General features: G+C 54.8%; 2 protein-coding genes across 12 annotated transcripts; both read right to left on the bottom strand.

Moving 5' to 3' along the window:
• Positions 1-202: 202 nt before the first annotated feature.
• On the bottom strand, positions 203-8736 carry PRAM1 (PML-RARA regulated adaptor molecule 1). Of its 3 annotated transcripts, none has more exons than XM_066352160.1 (10): positions 7484-8719; positions 4272-6081; positions 4123-4186; positions 3966-4039; positions 1197-1254; positions 981-1089; positions 719-881; positions 603-636; positions 483-517; positions 203-366 (listed from the first exon to the last, which is right to left on the bottom strand). In XM_066352160.1, the coding sequence occupies exons 1-10, from the start codon at positions 7580-7582 to the stop codon at positions 329-331; spliced, it is 2484 nt and encodes an 827-aa protein (XP_066208257.1). In that variant the 5' UTR covers positions 7583-8719; the 3' UTR covers positions 203-328. The 3 variants fall into 3 exon arrangements, 2 of the variants coding, with proteins under 2 accessions (XP_066208257.1, XP_066208255.1); XM_066352158.1 differs by having other exon boundaries at positions 981-1113; positions 7484-7614; XR_010747349.1 differs by lacking the exons at positions 203-366; positions 483-517; positions 603-636 and having other exon boundaries at positions 748-881; positions 981-1094; positions 7484-8736.
• Positions 8737-11140: 2404 nt separating this feature from the next.
• On the bottom strand, positions 11141-16652 carry ZNF414 (zinc finger protein 414). Of its 9 annotated transcripts, XM_066352165.1 has the most exons (11): positions 15886-16651; positions 15486-15501; positions 15313-15383; positions 14852-15161; positions 14447-14554; positions 14249-14354; positions 13394-13737; positions 13263-13313; positions 12703-12876; positions 12505-12607; positions 11170-11218 (listed from the first exon to the last, which is right to left on the bottom strand). In XM_066352165.1, exons 1-10 carry the CDS (start codon positions 16087-16089, stop codon positions 12534-12536), a joined length of 1458 nt encoding a protein of 485 aa, XP_066208262.1. In that variant the 5' UTR covers positions 16090-16651; the 3' UTR covers positions 11170-11218; positions 12505-12533. The 9 variants fall into 9 exon arrangements, with proteins under 9 accessions (XP_066208263.1, XP_066208259.1, XP_066208262.1 ...); XM_066352166.1 differs by lacking the exon at positions 12505-12607 and having other exon boundaries at positions 11141-11218; XM_066352162.1 differs by having other exon boundaries at positions 11169-11218; positions 12505-12876; positions 15886-16652.
• Between the last annotated feature and the right edge of the window lie 1639 nt (positions 16653-18291).

Genomic DNA, 18291 nt, shown 5'->3' with positions numbered 1-18291 from the left:
AGCTGACAGGGATCCAATCGCAGTGACTCAAATCTAGAAGTCTAACAGGTTACCAGTTTCCTTGTCACCTCCCTGCCACACTGTTTTCCTTCCTGGCCTTTATCCCTGAAGGGTGAGAACGAGGAGGGAATAGACGCCAAAGAATGTGCCAGTCAGGAGGTGAAGAAAAGACAAGCAGCAGTGATCACTTTAAAGAGGGGCTTTATATGATCCAAGTATGTGCTCAGGTGTGAGCCTTGGCAGTTCTGTGACCTCCAAGCTGGGATCCAGGATTCCTGGGTTAGTGGTTGGGCTGGCAAGTTGTCCTGGGTCCCCACACCTGCAGGCCTTATTGTCCTTTGGGAAATGGTTGGCTTTCTAGAGGGTCTGCAGAGGAGGATGGGTGACTTTCAGTGATCCCTCTCATAAACGGCAAGCAGCCCCCAGGGGAGTAGGATGGGGAGACACTGGTTCCCACCAAACTGCCCAGAACATCTACATACCCCAGAAGCCAACGTCATCATACACCTCTGTTTCCCTGGTGGAGAGCAGAGTTGGGTCACCAGAAGTCATCCCTGGGCCCTTTAACCACCCCCTCACCCCCAAATCACAGCAGTACTCACAGGGGCAGCAGTGCAATTCTGGGCACGTAGCCATCTGCAAAAAGAATAGGGATGGTGAGTTCTTGGCCAACAGTGCAGAGCCTGTCTCCCCAGGGCTGCTGGCCCAGCTCACTCACACTTGCCCTTGGTGTCCCGGCATAGCATCTCATCCTTGTTGGTGAATTCGATAACCTCCAGGATCTCCCCACGCCGGATCCCCAGATGCTTGCCACCCCCACGACGTGTCTTGGCATTGGGGTCGATCATCATCTTCGTCTGAATTACTATCTCCCCCTCAAACTGGAGAGGGACACGTTAGAGGCTTTGGCTGTGCCTACCCCCTACCCACCCTAGGGGTCTTGGTCCACCCAGGGCTCTTGATTAGTTTTGTGTCCACACCTTGAACTTCTTCCGGAACTCCCTCTCAGCTTTCTCAGCCTTCCGGATCTGCTTCAGGGTCTTAGGGTCTGCAGGCAGCAACTGCTGTGGGTGAGGGGTCCTCTCCTTCCTAAGCTCCTCAAGGAAGTGGATGCTTATGAGCAAAAATGTACTCCTCAGGGGTTCCTTTCCACTGTGGTCTCAGAGCTTGCCCCTCCCTGCTTTGCCCTGTTGTACCTGAGCTCAGGTTCTTGTGGCTTCCTGAGGGGTTGCTGGATAGGTAGCAGCACTTCATCTGGGAGCAGTCAGAACACCAAATTAGGGCAGGGAGTGTCCAGCCTCTCTCGACCCTGGGGGCTTGATCTTGAGTGAGCCTTCCCTCTGTCAGTTTTCAGTACATTCTCCCATTCCAACCACATCCCCTCCCAACCCTTGCCTGCCCTACCCCTGTCCAACCTCTCCCCAGGCCCTTGTCCTGGGCTGTGAGTTCTAGTAGATTGCCTTCCATTTTCTTAACTCTTACCACACGTTAGGCATGGTGGAAATTTACAGTTAATTCATTTCAACCCTCAACTTGCTGATGAGGAAATCAAGGCCCTGAAAATGCAAGTAACCCACTCAAGGTCACCCAGGTCATAAGTGGTAGAGGCAGGATTTATTAGGACGCTTCTGAGGCCACTTTTTTGTGTGTGTGACAGAGGCAGAGAGAGAGAGGGACAGTAAGGGACAGACAGGAAGGGGGAGAGATGACAAGAATCAATTCTTTGTTGCATCTCCTTAGTTGTTGCTTGCTTTCTCATATGTGCCTTGACTGGGGGGCTACAGCAGAGCGAGTGACCCCTTGCTCAAGCCAGCGACCATGGGGTCATGTCTATGATCTCATGCTCAATCCAGTGACCCCATGTTCAAGCTGGTGAGCCCACACTCAAGCGGGCAACCTCAGGGTTTCGAACCTGGGTCCTCTGCGTCCCAGTTTGATGATGATCTATCCATTGTGATACTGCCTGCTAATCAGGCCTGAGGCCATTTCATGTCTGGTGCCCAGAGCAGGGTGGGCAATGGAAATTATAATAAGATTTGGGTCCAAAAATGAGGCAAAAGCATTTCCTGGAGGCAAAGGAAGTCAGCCTATGAGCCCCCTATGAGAAGGGGCTAATGGGGTGGGGTTCTTAGACAAGCCTGGTTGACGATGAACCTGGACTGTGAGGGTCTGGGAGTGAGACAGCCTTCTATGGAGAAGGCTGCTGGTCATGGGGTTGCTTTCAGTGAGAGCCTCTTGAACAGGTGAGTGAAGGCTCCAGAACCTGCAGCCCCAGCTCTCTGCTGTCCTCTCCGAATGACTCAGAGAGTCTAGACATTTCAGACCTGCAGGTCTATCAAGGAGCTCACTGAAGGGTATTTGCATGGTGTTCTCACCCCTTCAGACCCTGAGCCTTGCATCCAGCCTTGGTGTAATGCTCAGACGATGGTGCCATTGTAGTCCCACCCAGACTAGGGGTGGGCACCCAGCTGGGAACAGTCTTCAGAGTCCCTACAAACCCACTGCAGCACAGAGCACACAGCTGGGCACTGTACTTTGGGGTGGACTTGGTACACCCTTGGCCCAAACTTCCTGGCAGTGTGATCCTGAGCAGACCTCATGGGGAAGGCAATTCTCCTGTGGATAGCCTGCTTAGGTTCTGGGACAGAGATGGGCCTGGCCTCCAACTATGCAGGAAACCTCTGGAATGGAGCAGCTACTGTTCTGTGTGAAGCAGAGAGTAGGAGGACAGACATGGAAAGGACAAAGCGGCCTTTGGGACAACCCATACTTATAGTGAATCCCACACTGTCTCAAGAAGGGAAAAATCTAGGGACTGTGAGCAGAGGTGGGGATGGGCCTGGTCTGGTTGGGGAAAGAAGAGGCGAGGGCCATGCCTACAAAGCTGCTGGAAGTGGAGTGGCCACTGGCATTCCCTTCGTATGTCCAAGTCCCCAACAATGATCCCCCAGAGCCGATCCACGGCCTCACTGGAGTGGAAGTAGGAGGGGCCATGTCAGGAAGCTCTGTGCTAACTGCTGAGGGAAGGCTGTTGCAAGCAGCTCCCTGGGGGGAAAGCCCAGGAGAAGCAGCCACAGACAGAGGCAGCTGACCTGGGTCAGGGGTGCTAGTGGGTAGAAAGAGGTAGGATCCGAAAGACACATCTGATAGAATGATCCCCCACAGGAGGCCCTTCTAAAGCCAGGGTAGGGAAGCAAACTGGAAGTAGAGGGACCTAGCCTCTGTGTAATGGCTGTGTGAGCTGGGGTAAGTCACTTCTCAGGTCCTCAAGCCTCCATACCTGTAAAATGAGCATGACATTGTCTTGTGCAGATGCAGTGCTTGTGTGGAAGCCATTTTTGTTTTCAATCGAGGTTGGCAAAGGCATTACCCCTGCTTGGGCCTGCTAGCCTAGCATCCAGGAGTAGAGAATTGGAAGAAGAGAGAGAAAAGGGTCCTTTGGAACCCCAGACACTTAGAGAAAGTGCCAGGGCCACATCCTGTGTCCATCCTAATCTTTTGAGTTCTAAGCTCAAGTCTTTAGGTACTTCCAACATAATAGGTCTATGAGGGAACCTGACACCTTCTTTGTCCCCACTCTGCACCCAGGCGTAGGCTCCAAATTTGGGCCTTGTCCATGCCAAGCTTGCTTGTGCCTTTTCGCCCCTGTGTACACACCGCCAAATCTTCTTGCCACTTTTTACCTGACTCTTTCACTCTCACCATCCTGGGTCGCCCTGCTGCCCTGGCTACATCATGCTGACTGGCTCTTGGCCTCTATTCTGACATTCACCACACACTGTTCTGCCCACCAAGAACTGGTGTGACCTTTCTAAAAGGCCCCTCCTCCCCTCTGCTTTCTCCTCTGCACTGTCAAGGAGCTGGATTGGTACTTAGCCTTATACCAGCAATGTAGCAGAAAATACCCTTGCAATATGTGTCCCAGGTGCCCAGGCTGGCCAGGTCCAGCCCCACTGCCAACAAACCTTTGCCCTTAGGGCTGGGGCTGGAATCTGTCAGCCCCACATCATCATACAGTTCGTAGATCTCCTCCGGGTCCCTGCAAAGATACCTGAGATAAGGGCCCCTTCCTGACCCATGATCCTCACCTTAACCCCTCCCCCCCCCCCCCCACACACTCACTTCAGGATATCTTTGGGCAGTCGGGCCTGGAAGTGGATTCCAGAAGAGTGGGCCCTCCACAGAGCTGTGGAAAGAGAAGCCAGAGGGAGGTAGGCACACACAGTCAGGGAGCCTCTGCCCCCTTCCTGGACTGGGGTGTACTGACCCACCTGTATCTGCTGCTGAGGGTCTCTCAAAGCTCTGGACATCCTTGAGGCCTGGGGGCAGTGGGGGTTTGGCTGGAGGGGGTCCCAGGCTGCTGACTGGAGGGAGAGGCCTCCGCTGGGGTGGGTGGCCAGGTTTGAGGCCCAGCCTTGATGCTCCACCGTGAGTGAGAGCTCTTGACCTCTGCTGCCTTGCTCCAAATCCTGGGGTGAGTGGGGATCTTGGGCTGGAGCCTGCGACAGCCATGGGCAGTGAGCTCTCTGAAGCAGAGCCAGGTAGTGGGGGCTTTCTAGAGGGATCTCCAAGGAACTTCTTGGACAGAGCACTGGGCTCTGGCTGTGAGAACTTGCGGGAGGGTCCCTGGCCTTCACGTTGTGCAAACTTCCTGGGGTGCAGACTGACCTCAGGCTCTGAGGATGTCCTGGGGAGGCTGCCCAACTTGGGCTGTGGGCACTTGGAGAGTGCTTTAAATTCAGACTGCCTTGGCCTCTTGGGAAACTGACAAACCTCAGGCTCTGAGGATGTCCTGGTGAGGTCACCAAACTCAGGCTGTAGGGGCTTCTTGGGGAGGTTACTTGGCTGAGGCAAAAATGGTGGGGTTGTTTTTGGAACGGCACTGACATCAGGTTGTGAGAAGCTGGGGTGGGGCTTACTGGGTTCAGGCTTCCAGGAGGGTGCCTGAGGCTGCTGGGGCTTTTTTGGAAGCACACTGAACTCAGTGTGTGGGGGCTTCTTTGGAAAGGTACTGAATTCAGGCTGTGAGAGCTTTGGGGTGGCCTCATTGGACTCAGGCTGCCAACACTTCCTAGGGGATGTACTGAATTTGGGTTCTGTGGGGGGCCTGGTGGGGTTGCTGAGGTCAGGCTGCAAGGGCTTCTGGGCAAGTGCCCTGGGCTCTGACTGTAAGGCCTTATGAGGGGCCTCACTGACCTCAGGTTGCAGGGGCTTCTTAGGGAACACAGTGGCCTCAAACTGTGGGAACTTTTTGTGGAATTCACTGAATTCAGATTGGGGGAGCTTCTTGGGCAGATCAGTGAACTCAGGCTGTGGGGGCTTCCTGGGCATTTCACTGGACTCGGGCTGTGAGGGCTTCCTGGGCACTGCACTGAACTCGGGCTGCGGGATCTTCTTTGGGAGATCAGTGAACTCAGGCTGCGGGGGCTTCCTGGGCATTTCACTAGACTCGGGCTGTGAGGGCTTCCTGGGCACTGCACTGAACTCAGGCTGTGGGGGCTTCCTGGGCACTGCACTGAACTCAGGCTGTGGGGGCTTCCTGGGCACTGCACTGAACTCGGGCTCTGAGGGCTTCCTGGGCACTGCACTGAACTCAGGCTGTGGGGGCTTCCTGGGCACTGCACTGAACTCGGGCTCTGAGGGCTTCCTGGGCACTGCACTGAACTCGGGCTCTGAGGGCTTCCTGGGCACTGCACTGAACTCGGGCTCTGAGGGCTTCCTGGGCACTGCACTGAACTCAGGCTGTGGGGGCTTCCTGGGCACTGCACTGAACTCGGGCTCTGAGGGCTTCCTGGGCACTGCACTGAACTCAGGCTGTGGGGGCTTCCTGGGCACTGCACTGAACTCGGGCTGTGGGGGCTTCCTGGGCACTGTACTGAACTCGGGCTGCGGGATCTTCTTTGGCAGATCAGTGAACTCGGGCTGTGGGGGCCTCTTTGGGAGATCAGTGAACTCAGGCTGCGGAGGCTTCTTGAGGGGTTTCTTGAACTCAAGCTTCAGGGATTTTAGAGGAAGGTTGCTGGTCTCAGACTGAGAGGCCTGGAACTTTGCTTGAAGACTTCGGAAGTCCTGATGGCTCTCCTAGGGGACACAGTCAGGCAGGGACTGGCACATACAAGAGTTGTGGAGAGATGCCATGGAGACACATGGACATGGTCAACAGACACACACCCTCTTATTCTTTCACTCCTCCTCCCCTCCCCCCATGTCTCCAGTCTCTTCTCTTCTAATTGCAAAATACATCCGGAATCCAACTACTTCTTACTGTGTATAGCATTGTTAACGACCAGAGGCAACCTTGGACTCCTGGACTCCTGCCAACCCTCCATCTCTGATTAGCCACCCCCACAGCAGCCAGAGGAAGCCTGTTAACCCAGAGTCCCCAACCTGCATAGTTTTTCTTTTAGCACCTGCCACCATGTATCATATTTGTCACTTATATTGTTTTTTAAATGTGTGGGCAGTGACTTGGCTCAGTCACTGTTGTCATTCCAGTGCCTGGCACACAGTAGTTGCTCAGTAAATATTTGTTGAAATAAAGAACATAGAGGGCACAAGTTAGGCATATACTCAGCCAAATCCAATCTTATGGCTACAGACTCATAGATAGGTGCAGACACTCAGAGACCTGAAGGCAAACGTGGGTGCAGGGTCTCTCACAGTCCCATGCTGACAGGGACATTCACATCAACAGTGCCCATGAAAACTGGTAGGCAGGCTCCCAAGCACCGGCACAGTCAGGCACAGTGCCATCTATATAGTATGCGCAGTCTGTCCCGGGTACAGTGCCGACCATCCCGCACCACTGGTCAGACAGGAAGATGCAAAAACTAGGCCAGGCCTGCTCTGATGACAAGTTTGCCAGAAGTGGCCTTGCCACAGGCCCCCAAAGCCTGGCTTCACGGGATCAAGGACATTAAGGGAGGGAAAGGTCAGAGATGCATGTCTTCTCCCCCAGTTTATGTTTTCCTTTCCAGAGAAGGTGAGAAAGGATTGCAACTCCTGCTTCAAATGCCTCTGTGAAAGTCCCCCATACCCACTGGGTTGGCACAAGGGCTGCAAGGTGACCCATAGGGCCAGAAGGTTATGCCTGGGGTGACTGGCTGGCATGGGGGCTGGCAGCGGCTGCCGGACCCACTCTGTCACCCACAGGAAGACCTTGTGCTCACCCTGGCTGTCTGTTACCAGGTTGCTCTTCATGCTGACTGAGGGGCGGGGGGTGGGGGTGGGGGTGGGGGCGGGCGGGTAGGGAGTCGTCTGAGCAATCCCACCATCCCTGTTAGAGTTGCAGCTTCAGCCTGGGCCACTGGCCCCTTGGAGCTTGGACAGTCCTAGAGATGTATCCTGGCTGCTTCTACCTCTGGGACTTCGTCATGTTAGTCATTCCTATTTCCCAGGTGGGTTTTCTCTGCCATTGTACTCTTGGAATATGCCCCCCAATTTCTACCCAGCCAGCTCTCCCAGGGCTTGGAGACTCACTCACCATGGTGGCAGGCAGGTGATGGGTCTTGGTGAGAGTGGGAACTGAGCTGGGGCTGCTGCTTTCAGGAAGTGACTGTGGCTTCTGCTCCACAGGCCCCATGGGTAGAGAGAGCAGAGGAGGAAGGAAAGGAGGCGGGGACAGCCCTGGCTTGTCCCCAGCTCCTGTCTGGCACTTCTTGAGTTCCCGACCTGTCGGCTACTGTCCCTGCATTTCATGCATTGGAGGTCAGCACATTCTCAACACAGTCACTAGTCTCTTGGTTCTGCTCTCTCCCTCACCTCAGGCCATCACGTGCCCTGCTAACCTCCAGGCTCCAGAGAGCTAGACCCTGGTGCTAGACCCTGATGACGTCCTGCAGAGGCCTGCAAAGGCCAACTTCAGCCAGACTCTCCATGGGAGGTGGGAGTTCTCAGTGGAGAAGAGGCATAGTCTGCTCTGCTCTAGGTGGGAGACCCAGGAGTCCTGTGAGTGTGATGGGTGAGGAGGCCCTTTTGTTCCGTTACCTCATCTGCCTTCCTTATTTTAACGGTTCCTTGTGGTCCACCTCCCAGCTCTGAGCAGAACTTCATTGTTGCAGGGGCAGGTAGCACATGGGGCCATGAATAGCCCACCTGGATGGCAGATATGGGGGTGGGTAGGTGGGTAGTAATATCCAAGACCTTGGCCTGGGGAGTGAGAGAGTTGGAGGACACCCCAGATTCGCAGTAGACGAGGGTGGGAGGAAAGTCAAGACAGCTGGGAGGCCAACGAAGAGAGGGGATGAAGGTTGTGGGCAAAACCAGCACAGGCAGGATGTAAGGCCCAGCCAGGTAAGATCCCCGGGCGCTCAGTTCACTGGGAGAGTACAAAGCTCTGGTTCTGAGTTTGGCCATGCATTGGCATTGCTTGAGGAATTTCCAGACAAAAGCTCCTGGAGATTCTGACTTAATTGGTCTGGGTGTTGCCACCTCTACACACTTGCTAGGTGACTCTAATGTGCAGCTGAGAAGCACCTGTGCCCATCGGTCAGTCACCTGCAGTCCTCATTGTTCAAATGCAGTGTCTGCTTCCAGTGAGTGGTGGGGCCTTAGATTCTACATGCCAGGTGATGCCCATGCTGCTGCTCTAGGATCACACCTGGAGTAGCAAGCACATAAAAATTTCCAAAAAGGCCCCCTGGCCAGGTAGCTCCATTTGGTTGAAGTGTGGTCCTCATTTGCCAAGGTTGCAGGCTCAACATTCTCACCCCCCCAATCAGGACAGATAAAGGAATCAACTAATGAATGCATGAGTGAGTGGAGCAACACATCAATGTTTTTTTCTTCTCTCTAAAAGTAATTTTAAAAATTAAAAAAAAAAAAAGTTTCCAGAAGGATCCAGAAAGACACATTGAGACAGGGAAGGAGGCTTTTTGTCTTGGAGATGCATTCCCAGCAGGAACCCTTCTGGCGACTGCCCTGTCCATAGGACCACAGGCAACAGTTGGAAATGACTGCCTGTTTGAGTGTCAACTTTAAGAGCACAACCTGAGGGTTCTGGAACCTCTGTGCCTGCGCTTGCATATGGACATGCACCCTCAGTCACATTTCTAGACGTGAGTGTGCCCCTCTGAGCGGGGTCTGGGGAAGCCAGGGATGATGAGGGGTAGGTCCTCTCTGGGTCTCCACAACCAGCCACCACAGGCTGGTTACAGACTGACTGACCCAGTGTTTGGTGAGTAAGGGATGATTGGCCAAGAGCATAGATAAGCTAAAGGACATGAATGACAGCCCGTGACTTCCCAGGCTCTTAGACTATTGGCTATGGACTCCTCCAGTGCAGAACTCGGGAGTTTGGAAGGTCCCTCCCTGGCTGAGCCCATTTGGGGAAGAGCATGCAGGCTCCTGGCACAGTCCCCAGCGGACACATGACTGCCATGCCTCTTTGTGCTTGGTACCTTGCTGGAGGCATGAAACCATGACCATGGACCTGCTGCTGCACTTGGAGCTGCAGAACCAGAAGCTGGGAGAAATAAGCGTGGTCTAGGGTTTGCATGGGGAGTTGAGGGTGTTGGTGGGGGCTCCTTGGGGCAAGTGTGTGGAATTCTGAGGGCTAGGGAGGGGAGCGATGGGGTTCCGTTCGCGTGTGGGCACAGCCTAAGCTGGATGCTGGGGTGCGTGGTCCCTGCACAAGAGCCACCGGCAAGGCACTGGCTACCCTAATGTGGGGGTGGGGTGTATGGAGGCGGCAGCTTGGTGCAGCCACGCACGGTCTAAGCACACTGGGTCTGGAGGACTGCCAACATGGGCTGCCACAGCCCCCCCCCCCAAGGAAGCGTCAGGGGCCCAGGAGGGGGTTGCTCAGGCCTGTGTCAGGAGTCTTCACCTCCCCCTCTCCCGGTGCTGTATGAGGGTGACCGAACCGGCCCATGCCAGCCAGTGACAGAGCTGGTGTCGGACAACTGCCGAGCTGTGGACCAGCACCTGGCTGGCTGCTTGGGGTGCTCAGCCAGTTTAACATGAACCTACACCGGGCAGCTGTACAAGGTGGGTGCTAACCTGGATTGGCGGGTTCCTCATTCTCCCTCAGACTGACACTCCTGGGCGCCCTCTGCTGGACGAGCTGGGACCCTAAGAGGACTCATTGGTTTGGGCATATGGGAATTGGGGTGGGGTCAGTGGGACCCTCGGTGGAGTAATAGGTTGGCCAGAGGAAGGGCAGGGGCTGTGGAAGCCTAGAAGGAACACTAAGACAGCAATGCTTCTTAGGCGAGCAGACAAAAGGTTGGATATGAGTCAGGAGAGGGTGACAGAAGAGATTGTTTCTGGAGTGGGCAGGGTACCCAGGTCAGGTGGTGACCCAGCTGCCTAAGTTTCAGGGCAGTTCCCATTGGCTCCAGAGGAGTTGTGTACCCTTTGAACTCATGGGAGGGGTGGCTGTATCTATATGGATGATGGGGGAGAGTAGGGGTCTCTTTGGAAAGGTCCTGACAGACTGGGAAGTGGCATCATCCCCTGGGTTTCGGGGTGGCTGAATGAGGGACTTGATGAGGAAGGAAAAATACTGGGCGGTGGTGGACCCTGGAGATGGGTTGGGGGCCTGGGGAACCAAGACCACTAAATTCTGTCCCTGGAGATGCAGGAAAGCCTGGCACTAGGGCCAGATTTCTCAGGGGGCCTAGGGAATGTGGGAATAGGGAAGAATGCCTTTGGGGCCCTGCTACCTGGGTTTTCTCATCGCTCCTAACTGCCCAGCTTCTAGGGTGGCACAGAACCAGTGAGTGGTTTGGAACTAGGCCTGGCTAGAGTGAATCAGGGTTTGGTCAGCTTATCTTCCTAGCCTTACCTTCTCTATGTGTAAAATGGGCCTCCTGTCCCTGCCCCACCTACCCAGGTTCTTGAAAAGGTCCAGGTAGCCATTGGTTTGGTGGACAGAGGGATGTGAATCATTTGCAAACATTTCCCAAGCCCCCTCCCTCTCTCCCAGTTTCTTTAAATCCTCACAAGGACTCCAGGGGTGAATATCATACCATTTTAAGGACTATGCAGTAAGAAGGCTGAGTCCTCCTCAGGATCAGTAGGGTTCCAAGGCTTCTAGCTGAGAAGTGGGGAGCTTAGGGGGCCCTGGAGCCCCATTGCCTGACCGCCTATCTAACTCCACAGCTGGTGCTAATCCACAACCACCACAGCAGGGGCACGGAGGTTCTCCATGAGATGCTCGCTCACAGGATGTCTTGTGTTTCCAAGGAGGAGAAGGGAGGAGATGGCTTGTGTGGCCCTGGAAATGAGGAGGTTCAAGATAGGGCTACTAGGAGAATAGGATCTTTGTTTTCCCAAGGGAGCTATGAGGAGCCACTGAAGGGTACAGGAAGGGGAGGGACACAACCAGAAGAGACCTGTTTTCAGGGCTGTTCAGACTGGGGGAAAGGGTGGGAGGAAGTGGTTTGGGTACTCCATTAAGAGTCGAGTGTTGGCCCTGGCCGGTTGGCTCAGCAGCAGAGCGTCAGCCCAGCGTGTGGAAGTCCCGGGTTCGATTCATGGTCAAGGTACACAGGAGAAGCACCCATCTGCTTCTCCACCCTTCCCCCTTTCCTTCCTCTCTGTTTCTCTCTTCCCCTCCCACAGCCAAGGCTCCATTGGAGCAAAGTTGGCCCAGGTGCTGAGGATGGCTCCATGGCCTCCGCCTCAGGTGCTAGAATGGCTCCAACTGCAGTGGAGCAACGCCCCAGATGGGCCAAGCATCACCCCCTGGTGGGCATGCGGGGTGGATCCTGGTCAGCCGCATGCTGGAGTCTGTCTGTCTGCCTCCCCCTTGCTCCTCACTTTGGAAAAATACAAGAGTAGAGGATTGAAGCGGGACTGGAAGGGAACAAGATGTAGAAGATAAAACCAGCCTGAAAGGCAGATGCCAATAACTTATGGGACTTCCATTCGCAGGAGGCTTGACCCATAAAGTTTTGGTGACAGCAGTGCTGAGATAGCAATGTGGTACCAGAGTTTGAACCCTGGTCCAGGCCCGACTTCCCATGAAGGAAGGGAAGAGGAGGACCAGAATGGGGAGGGGTAAAGAGGGGTCTTTCCAAAGGTGATCTTGGTGAACTCTGCTCAGAGCTGGGGCAGGTGGAGAATCGAGGACAAGGATGAGGCCTGAGTACCAGCCTTCCACTGAGTGCCCAGCTCTGGGGCTCTGGCACTGCCGGCTATCCTATCAGCTCTCTGTGAGTTAATTAATAACGGCCTCTGCACCAGCCTCTCTGCCTGTCCTCCCCACTGACTCCCAAGACTTAAGTAAATAAAACCATTAACTTCCACCACACCTGGTTTCTGGAAGTGGTGGGACAAGACAGTGGACAGCGGAAGTACTGGGCTGGAGATTGGGTCCCAGTGTTCAGGTGACAGGGGAGGCAGGCTATACAGGGGGGAGTGCCCAAAACTGCTAAAGAGGCCACTGTGCATAAAGGGCCAGGGACCTAGACACAGCACAGGCCAGTTCATCGCGCCTATTTTATTTTCCCCCCATCCCATCCATATCAGGCCCGCCTAAAATTACAAAATTACCCACACCTCATGTCCCACCCACTATGCAGCAGGGTTCAGAGCGGCGAGAAAACTGGACACTCCCCCTTTGATAGCAGCAGCGACACCGTGGGTGCAAGCGGGCCCGGGTCTGGGTGGGGCAAAGGAGGAAGCAGCTGAGTCTTGGCCACGCCCCTTGCATCGGGGAACCCGTCTTACCCACCCCCGCGCTCCCGTGGGCCTTACCCGCCCCGGCGTCAGGGCGCGGCTGCCCAGGCGCCGGGGTCGCGGGGGCGATGGGGCGGTGGTCCTCCAAGTGTAGGGTCATGGCGGGCCGCGAGGCCGTAGAGAAGGCGCACTGCATGCAGGAGTAGCGGCCACGCGTGTGCTCCCACACGATGCGGCTTGGGGCCGCGTGCCCTGCGGGCAGGCGGGGACCCTGTCAGTCCCGGCACCAGACCAGAGGTCTCGTCCACCCCCGAGGACGGTGTTCGTGGACGAGGGAGTTTCAGACCTTTCCCCACTTCCCATCAGCTCGCGGGCGCTGAGGGTCTGGCCTGGTTGATTCCCTTCCCGCGGGTGTTCCCCCTGGAATTGGGGGCACTGAACTTTCCATCCCCGGAACCCCAGAGGAGCGCGAGCTTTACACGGTAACGCCGGTGCAGATGAAGGCGCGGGGGTCAGTAATTTTTAAGGCAAAATCCTGTATTTCGGGGCTGGCACTGCTGCCTCCCACCATCTCCTGGGCCCTACAGGGCGTAGAACAGAAACCCCTCCAGCCTGCCCTGGTGGTCACCTGCACGCACCTGAGGGCGCGTCAGAGCCGCCCTGGGGTCTTCTAGGACTGCCGCCTGTACCTGCGGTAAACGAGCGGGTCAAGGTCAGAAATGGGAGCAAGCCCAGCCCACCGTTATGACGGTCCTGCCACTACACTCACCTTGGCTCTTTTTCCAGACAGCGGCGCTGGAGGCCGGCAGCCCAGGCGCGGCGGCCAGGAAGGGGCGCAGGCGTGGGGGGCTTAGGCCAAAGGGCGCGGGGTTCAGGTAGGGTAGAAAAGGCCCGGTGGGGGAAGGGGCAGGGGTCGTGAAGGGCTCGAGCAGCGGGAACTGCAGGCCTGGCACCGACGCAGGGTCGGACTCCAAGGGGCGCTCGGGCACCGACGGCTCCTTGTCGAGGGCACTGGGTGGCGGCGGGGCTGGGCTCTGCGCATGCTCGGCGCAAACATGCAGATGCTTGAAGAGCGAGCGGTGCGTGCGGAAGCGCAGGAGGCAGTTCTCACACCTGGGGGCAGGCACAGGGCTGGGCTGGGTCTCCTGGGGCACTAGGGAGAGGCCTATCGAGAGCTTGTTAAGGGAGCTCGTTTCCAAATCACAGATCCCCCACCTGCGGGGGTAGAAGCTAGCTCTAAGCGCCCCCCTACTGCGGCCGCGACCCTTCCAGATCTCTCCGGGTCAAAGCCCTGGGAAAACGCGGAAGAGGTCTCAATTTTGACTTAGGTGACCACCTTTCCTCTAGGAAAGCAAGGAGAGACCGGATGGAGACATACCTACTTGGCCCTATCTCTTCCAGGTCCCCGGGATTCGCTCCTTGAAACAGTGTCTCTAAGGCAGGCAAGGGCAGGACTTGCCCGAGGCTACACCCACTTCCAGAACCCCAACCCCACCCTCGCCCCCCGACTAGGAAGTGGAAAGCCCTTTACTCCAGGTAATGACTACCAAAACCAGGAGCAGGAGGAACTGACTGGGGCCTAGTGACCGAGGACCAAAGGAGTTTAGGGTGGTCAAGGTCTCACTTGAAGTAGCGATTGGGTTTGTAGTGCAGCTTGCCATGGGCTACCAGTTCCTGCATGCTGGGAAAGGTCTCGGTGCAGCTCAGGGCGGAACAGCGGAAGAGCTTGCCTGGCAGGGCAGAGATGGAGGATGGTGGGATGGGGTGGCCATGGGTCAGCCTGGGAACTCTGCCTGCCTCCCACCACCTACCCTGGTCCTACCTTCCAGGGACTGTGTGGGTGGGCAGTGGGTACGCAGATGTTGTGCCAAATCACGAACGCTTGGGAAACTGAGGCAGCAGCCAGGGCTGGAGCAGGGTATCCGCTTTCCTGTAGGATGTACACAGCGGTCATTCATTCCTCCCCCAACTGTGCTGTCCAGGGCTATGCCCCAGAGAGGCCCCTATGGTTTCCTACTAGGGTTTTTACCATCTGCCTCCTCTATCAGACCAAGCTGCCAGAGGGCAGGAGCTGAGTTGGTCTGGCTCATCACTGTAGCCACAGCCTGGTACTTGTGTGGTACTCAGTAAATGGGGATTCTCTCTAGATACCCCCAAGTATGGAGATACTCTTCACTTCTATTATTACAGGGCCTGTGACCCCACTGAAGGCCCTATCACAGGTCACCTGGTGGTGGGCGTCGCCTGGGAGGCCGCAGGTCCTCACTGGTCCTGGAGACTGTGCTGCTTGGGCCAAGGTTGGGTCCAGGGCCAGGCTGGCCACTGTCTGGGGCTGAGGAGGCACCCTGCTGGGCCCCTCCAGGCCCTCCACGTTCCCTCACCAGGGGTGTGGCTGCCTGGTGAGGACTTGATTCCTCTCCCATGGAGAAGGAGGTGGCTGCAGCAGCCACACCCTGGGACACTTCCTTGTGGGTCTCACTGGAGCTGGGCTCTGCAGCGGCCAGCATGGCTGGGGTGGGCCCAGAGGGTTCCTCCTCCTGGTGGAAGAAAGAGGTGGGGAGAACCCCTCTAGGCCCACGGTCTGCTGGGGCCAGCCAGGGGACCCACCCCCACAAGACCGTTGTACATTGCAGAAGCAGCTAATGCTCCCCAGACAATACCCAGTCAGCTCCCACCCTAAGGCGTTACCATCAAGGGAGGGCAGGGGATGAGGGCAGACTGAGTTCCTGTCTCGTCTCCATCCCCAGGCAGGGGGCTAGCTGGGAAGTGTTCCAAAAGCAGAAGGCGACATCAGTCAGAAATTGCTCTTATCAAAGCAGCATCCCTTCCTCCCCAACTTGGGTAGGTGGGAGGTGCCTTACCCGGCAGGGGCGTGGCCTAAAGGGAGTGGGAGGGACAAAGGCTATGAAGGTGGGCCTCTCAGCAGGGCGGGGCTAGAAAGATGCAGGTGGAGCCGGAGGTGGCCAAGTGGATTAAGGACGTCGATATATATGCCCTCCGGGCTGGAGCTGTGCAGCGAACTTGGAGGTGTTGGGGGCCCCGTAATATAGAGATCAGGGGCGGAGCCCGAGACTTGTGGGCGTGGTCCAGGTAAAGTCAGGCCCGGAAGTAGGGAGTAGGACGCTCGCGGAGTGACCATTAGCGGCGGGGCGAGTGTCCGGATGTTAGGGCGGGGTTGGTCGGAGGATGTGTACGCGACAGGACCGCTCCCCGCCAGTCCCCGCTGGCTCGCCGTGCCCGCATCCCCGGCGCCGCGCTCACCATCCTCGGCTCAGCTAGGCCTCTTGTTTCCACAGCTCCTGCGGCTCCGGCTGAGGCTGCAGCGACTCCCTGGGTGGCTGCAGGATCACACTCACATCGGCGCCATTTTCTGCCACCCGGCTCTCGCGAGAGCACGGGCGGGACCTGCGCACGGCGCTCCGTGCGGGGGTGGGGCCTGAAATCTGGGGTCCTCGACCGACTCATGGGGCAGTCTTGCAAGCCAAGGCCAGTTTTAACAGTTTGTGCGCTGAGAGCGGAGTCTACGAATGGGCATCTTTATCCCCTTCCGTCCCGTCACCAGCCCTCGAAAGGCTATAAACAGGCTTCTCCTTTTTGAAGAGGTGTTTAGTAGGTATCCTTTTTGGAAGGAAATTGTCACTAGTGGTTAAAAATTTCAGTACACTGAGTTGGAGTGGGTCCATTGTGATAATAACTAAGGGCGGGGAAGCAAGTTGTCAGGAGAGGTGTTTCTAGGAGCATGGCACTGGATGTACCAGAGTGGAATGAGTGACCTATCGCAGTGGTTTTCAACCTTTTTGCACGTGGGGACCGGTGAAAATAGAATTATTTCAGGGACCACAAAAGCAGAAATTACCCTTAGCATAAGCTAATTCAACTAGACCTCTTGACTAGATCATTGGGTTAATAATATTCATACAATAATATTCATATAGTAAACTAAGATCATTGGGTTTATAATAGTCATACAACAGGATGGTTACTTTTCGTGGACCAGCACAAAATTTCTGGTGGACCAGTGGTTGAAAAACACTGACCTAGCCTGACCTGTGGTGGCTAGGAACACCTAGTGTCAACCTGGAACACTGAGGTCGCCGGTTCGAAACCCTGGGCTTGCCTGGTCAAGACACATATGGGAGTTGATGCTTCCTGCTCCTCTTCCACTTCTCTCTTTCTCTCTCTCTCTCTCTCTCTCTCCCCCCCTCTCTCTCTCTCTTCTCTCTAAAATTAATAAAGTCTTAAAAAAAAAAAAAGAAAAACACTGACCTATTGTGCTGGATTCTGGGGACTCAGAGATGAACAGTACCAAGTAACTAACATCCCTGGCCTCAGAGGGTGCTTACTTTTTTTTTTTTTTTTAAAGAGACAGAGAGAGAGAGAGATAGGGACAGACAGACAAGAACAGAGAGAGATGATAAGAAGCATCAATCATCAGTTTTTCATTGTGGCACTTTAGTTGTTCATTGATTGCTTTCTCATATGTGCCTTGACTGTGGGCCTTCAGCAGACCAAGTAACCCTTTGCTCGAGCCAGCGACCTTGGGTCCAACATGGTGAGCTTTGCTCAAACCAGCTGAGCCCGTGCTCAAGCTGGCTACCTCGGGATCTCGAACCTGGGTCCTCCACATCCCAGTCCACTGCGCCACCGCCTGGGCAGGCTAAAGTTAGAACTTAACTAGTCAGATGAAAATAGTAGACAAACATAATTTTACTAGACAATAGGCCATTAAGTAAAGCAGAGTTATTAATCAATAGTGACCCTTTAGAAGCCTGTGTAGGGCTGATGCCAATATTGTTGTTGCTCAAGATATTGTATACTTAGAATGGCTTACCACCTGATTTATAGCTTAAAGAAATGTACTAACCTCTTCCTGGAATATTTATCCATATTAAAGCAAAAATAACTATTAATCAATGTATTCTACATACCATTTGATTATAACTTAGTGTATAAAAATAAAGCTATACTAGTCATTGGCAGAGATGCCTGGCAGATGAACTGAAGAGTTTGGCTCTCTCACTCATTTCTCGCCGATGCCATCCATTCCTTTGGGGACCCCTGGACCAGCTGGAGTGGGACTCTGGCAAATGATGGAAGGGAAGTTAAAGTAAAGAGAGACAAATATACAGTGATAGAAAATGATTTAACCTTGGGTGATAGGCACAGAATGCAATAAACAGTTTAAATGCTATGGAAATGTTTACCTGAAACCTATATACTCTTATTAATCAATGTCACCCCATTAAAGTTAATTTTTCTTTATTTTTCTTTTTAGCAAGAGAGATGGATGGACAGATAGGGACAGACAGGAAGGGAGGGAGATGAAAAGCATCAGCTCACAGTTGCAGCACCTTAGTTGTTCATTGATTGCTTTCTCATATGTGCCTTGATGAGAAAGGCTGCAGCCTAGCCAGTGACCCCTTGCTCAAGCCAGCGGCTACCTTTGGGCTCAAGCCAGTGACCTTGGGGCTTCAAATCTGGGTCCTCAACTTCCCAGGCTGACGCTCTATCCACTGCGCCACCATCTGGTCAGGCAACTTAATTTCTAAATTTAGAAAATTACAAAAAAATTGGGGAGGGGATAGGGATTTCTCAGGGAGGGAGAGACAGGTTTTTCATGCTTGTGCAATTTGAATTTAAAATTTTTTCTTTTGATTATCTTTAATG

The sequence above is a fragment of the Saccopteryx leptura genome, chromosome 1 (genome assembly GCF_036850995.1).
Source record: "Saccopteryx leptura isolate mSacLep1 chromosome 1, mSacLep1_pri_phased_curated, whole genome shotgun sequence".
In the NCBI taxonomy this organism is placed as follows: domain Eukaryota; kingdom Metazoa; phylum Chordata; class Mammalia; order Chiroptera; family Emballonuridae; genus Saccopteryx; species Saccopteryx leptura.
The sequence above is the reverse complement of the archived record's forward strand: the minus strand, read 5'-3'. Positions and strand labels throughout refer to the sequence as shown.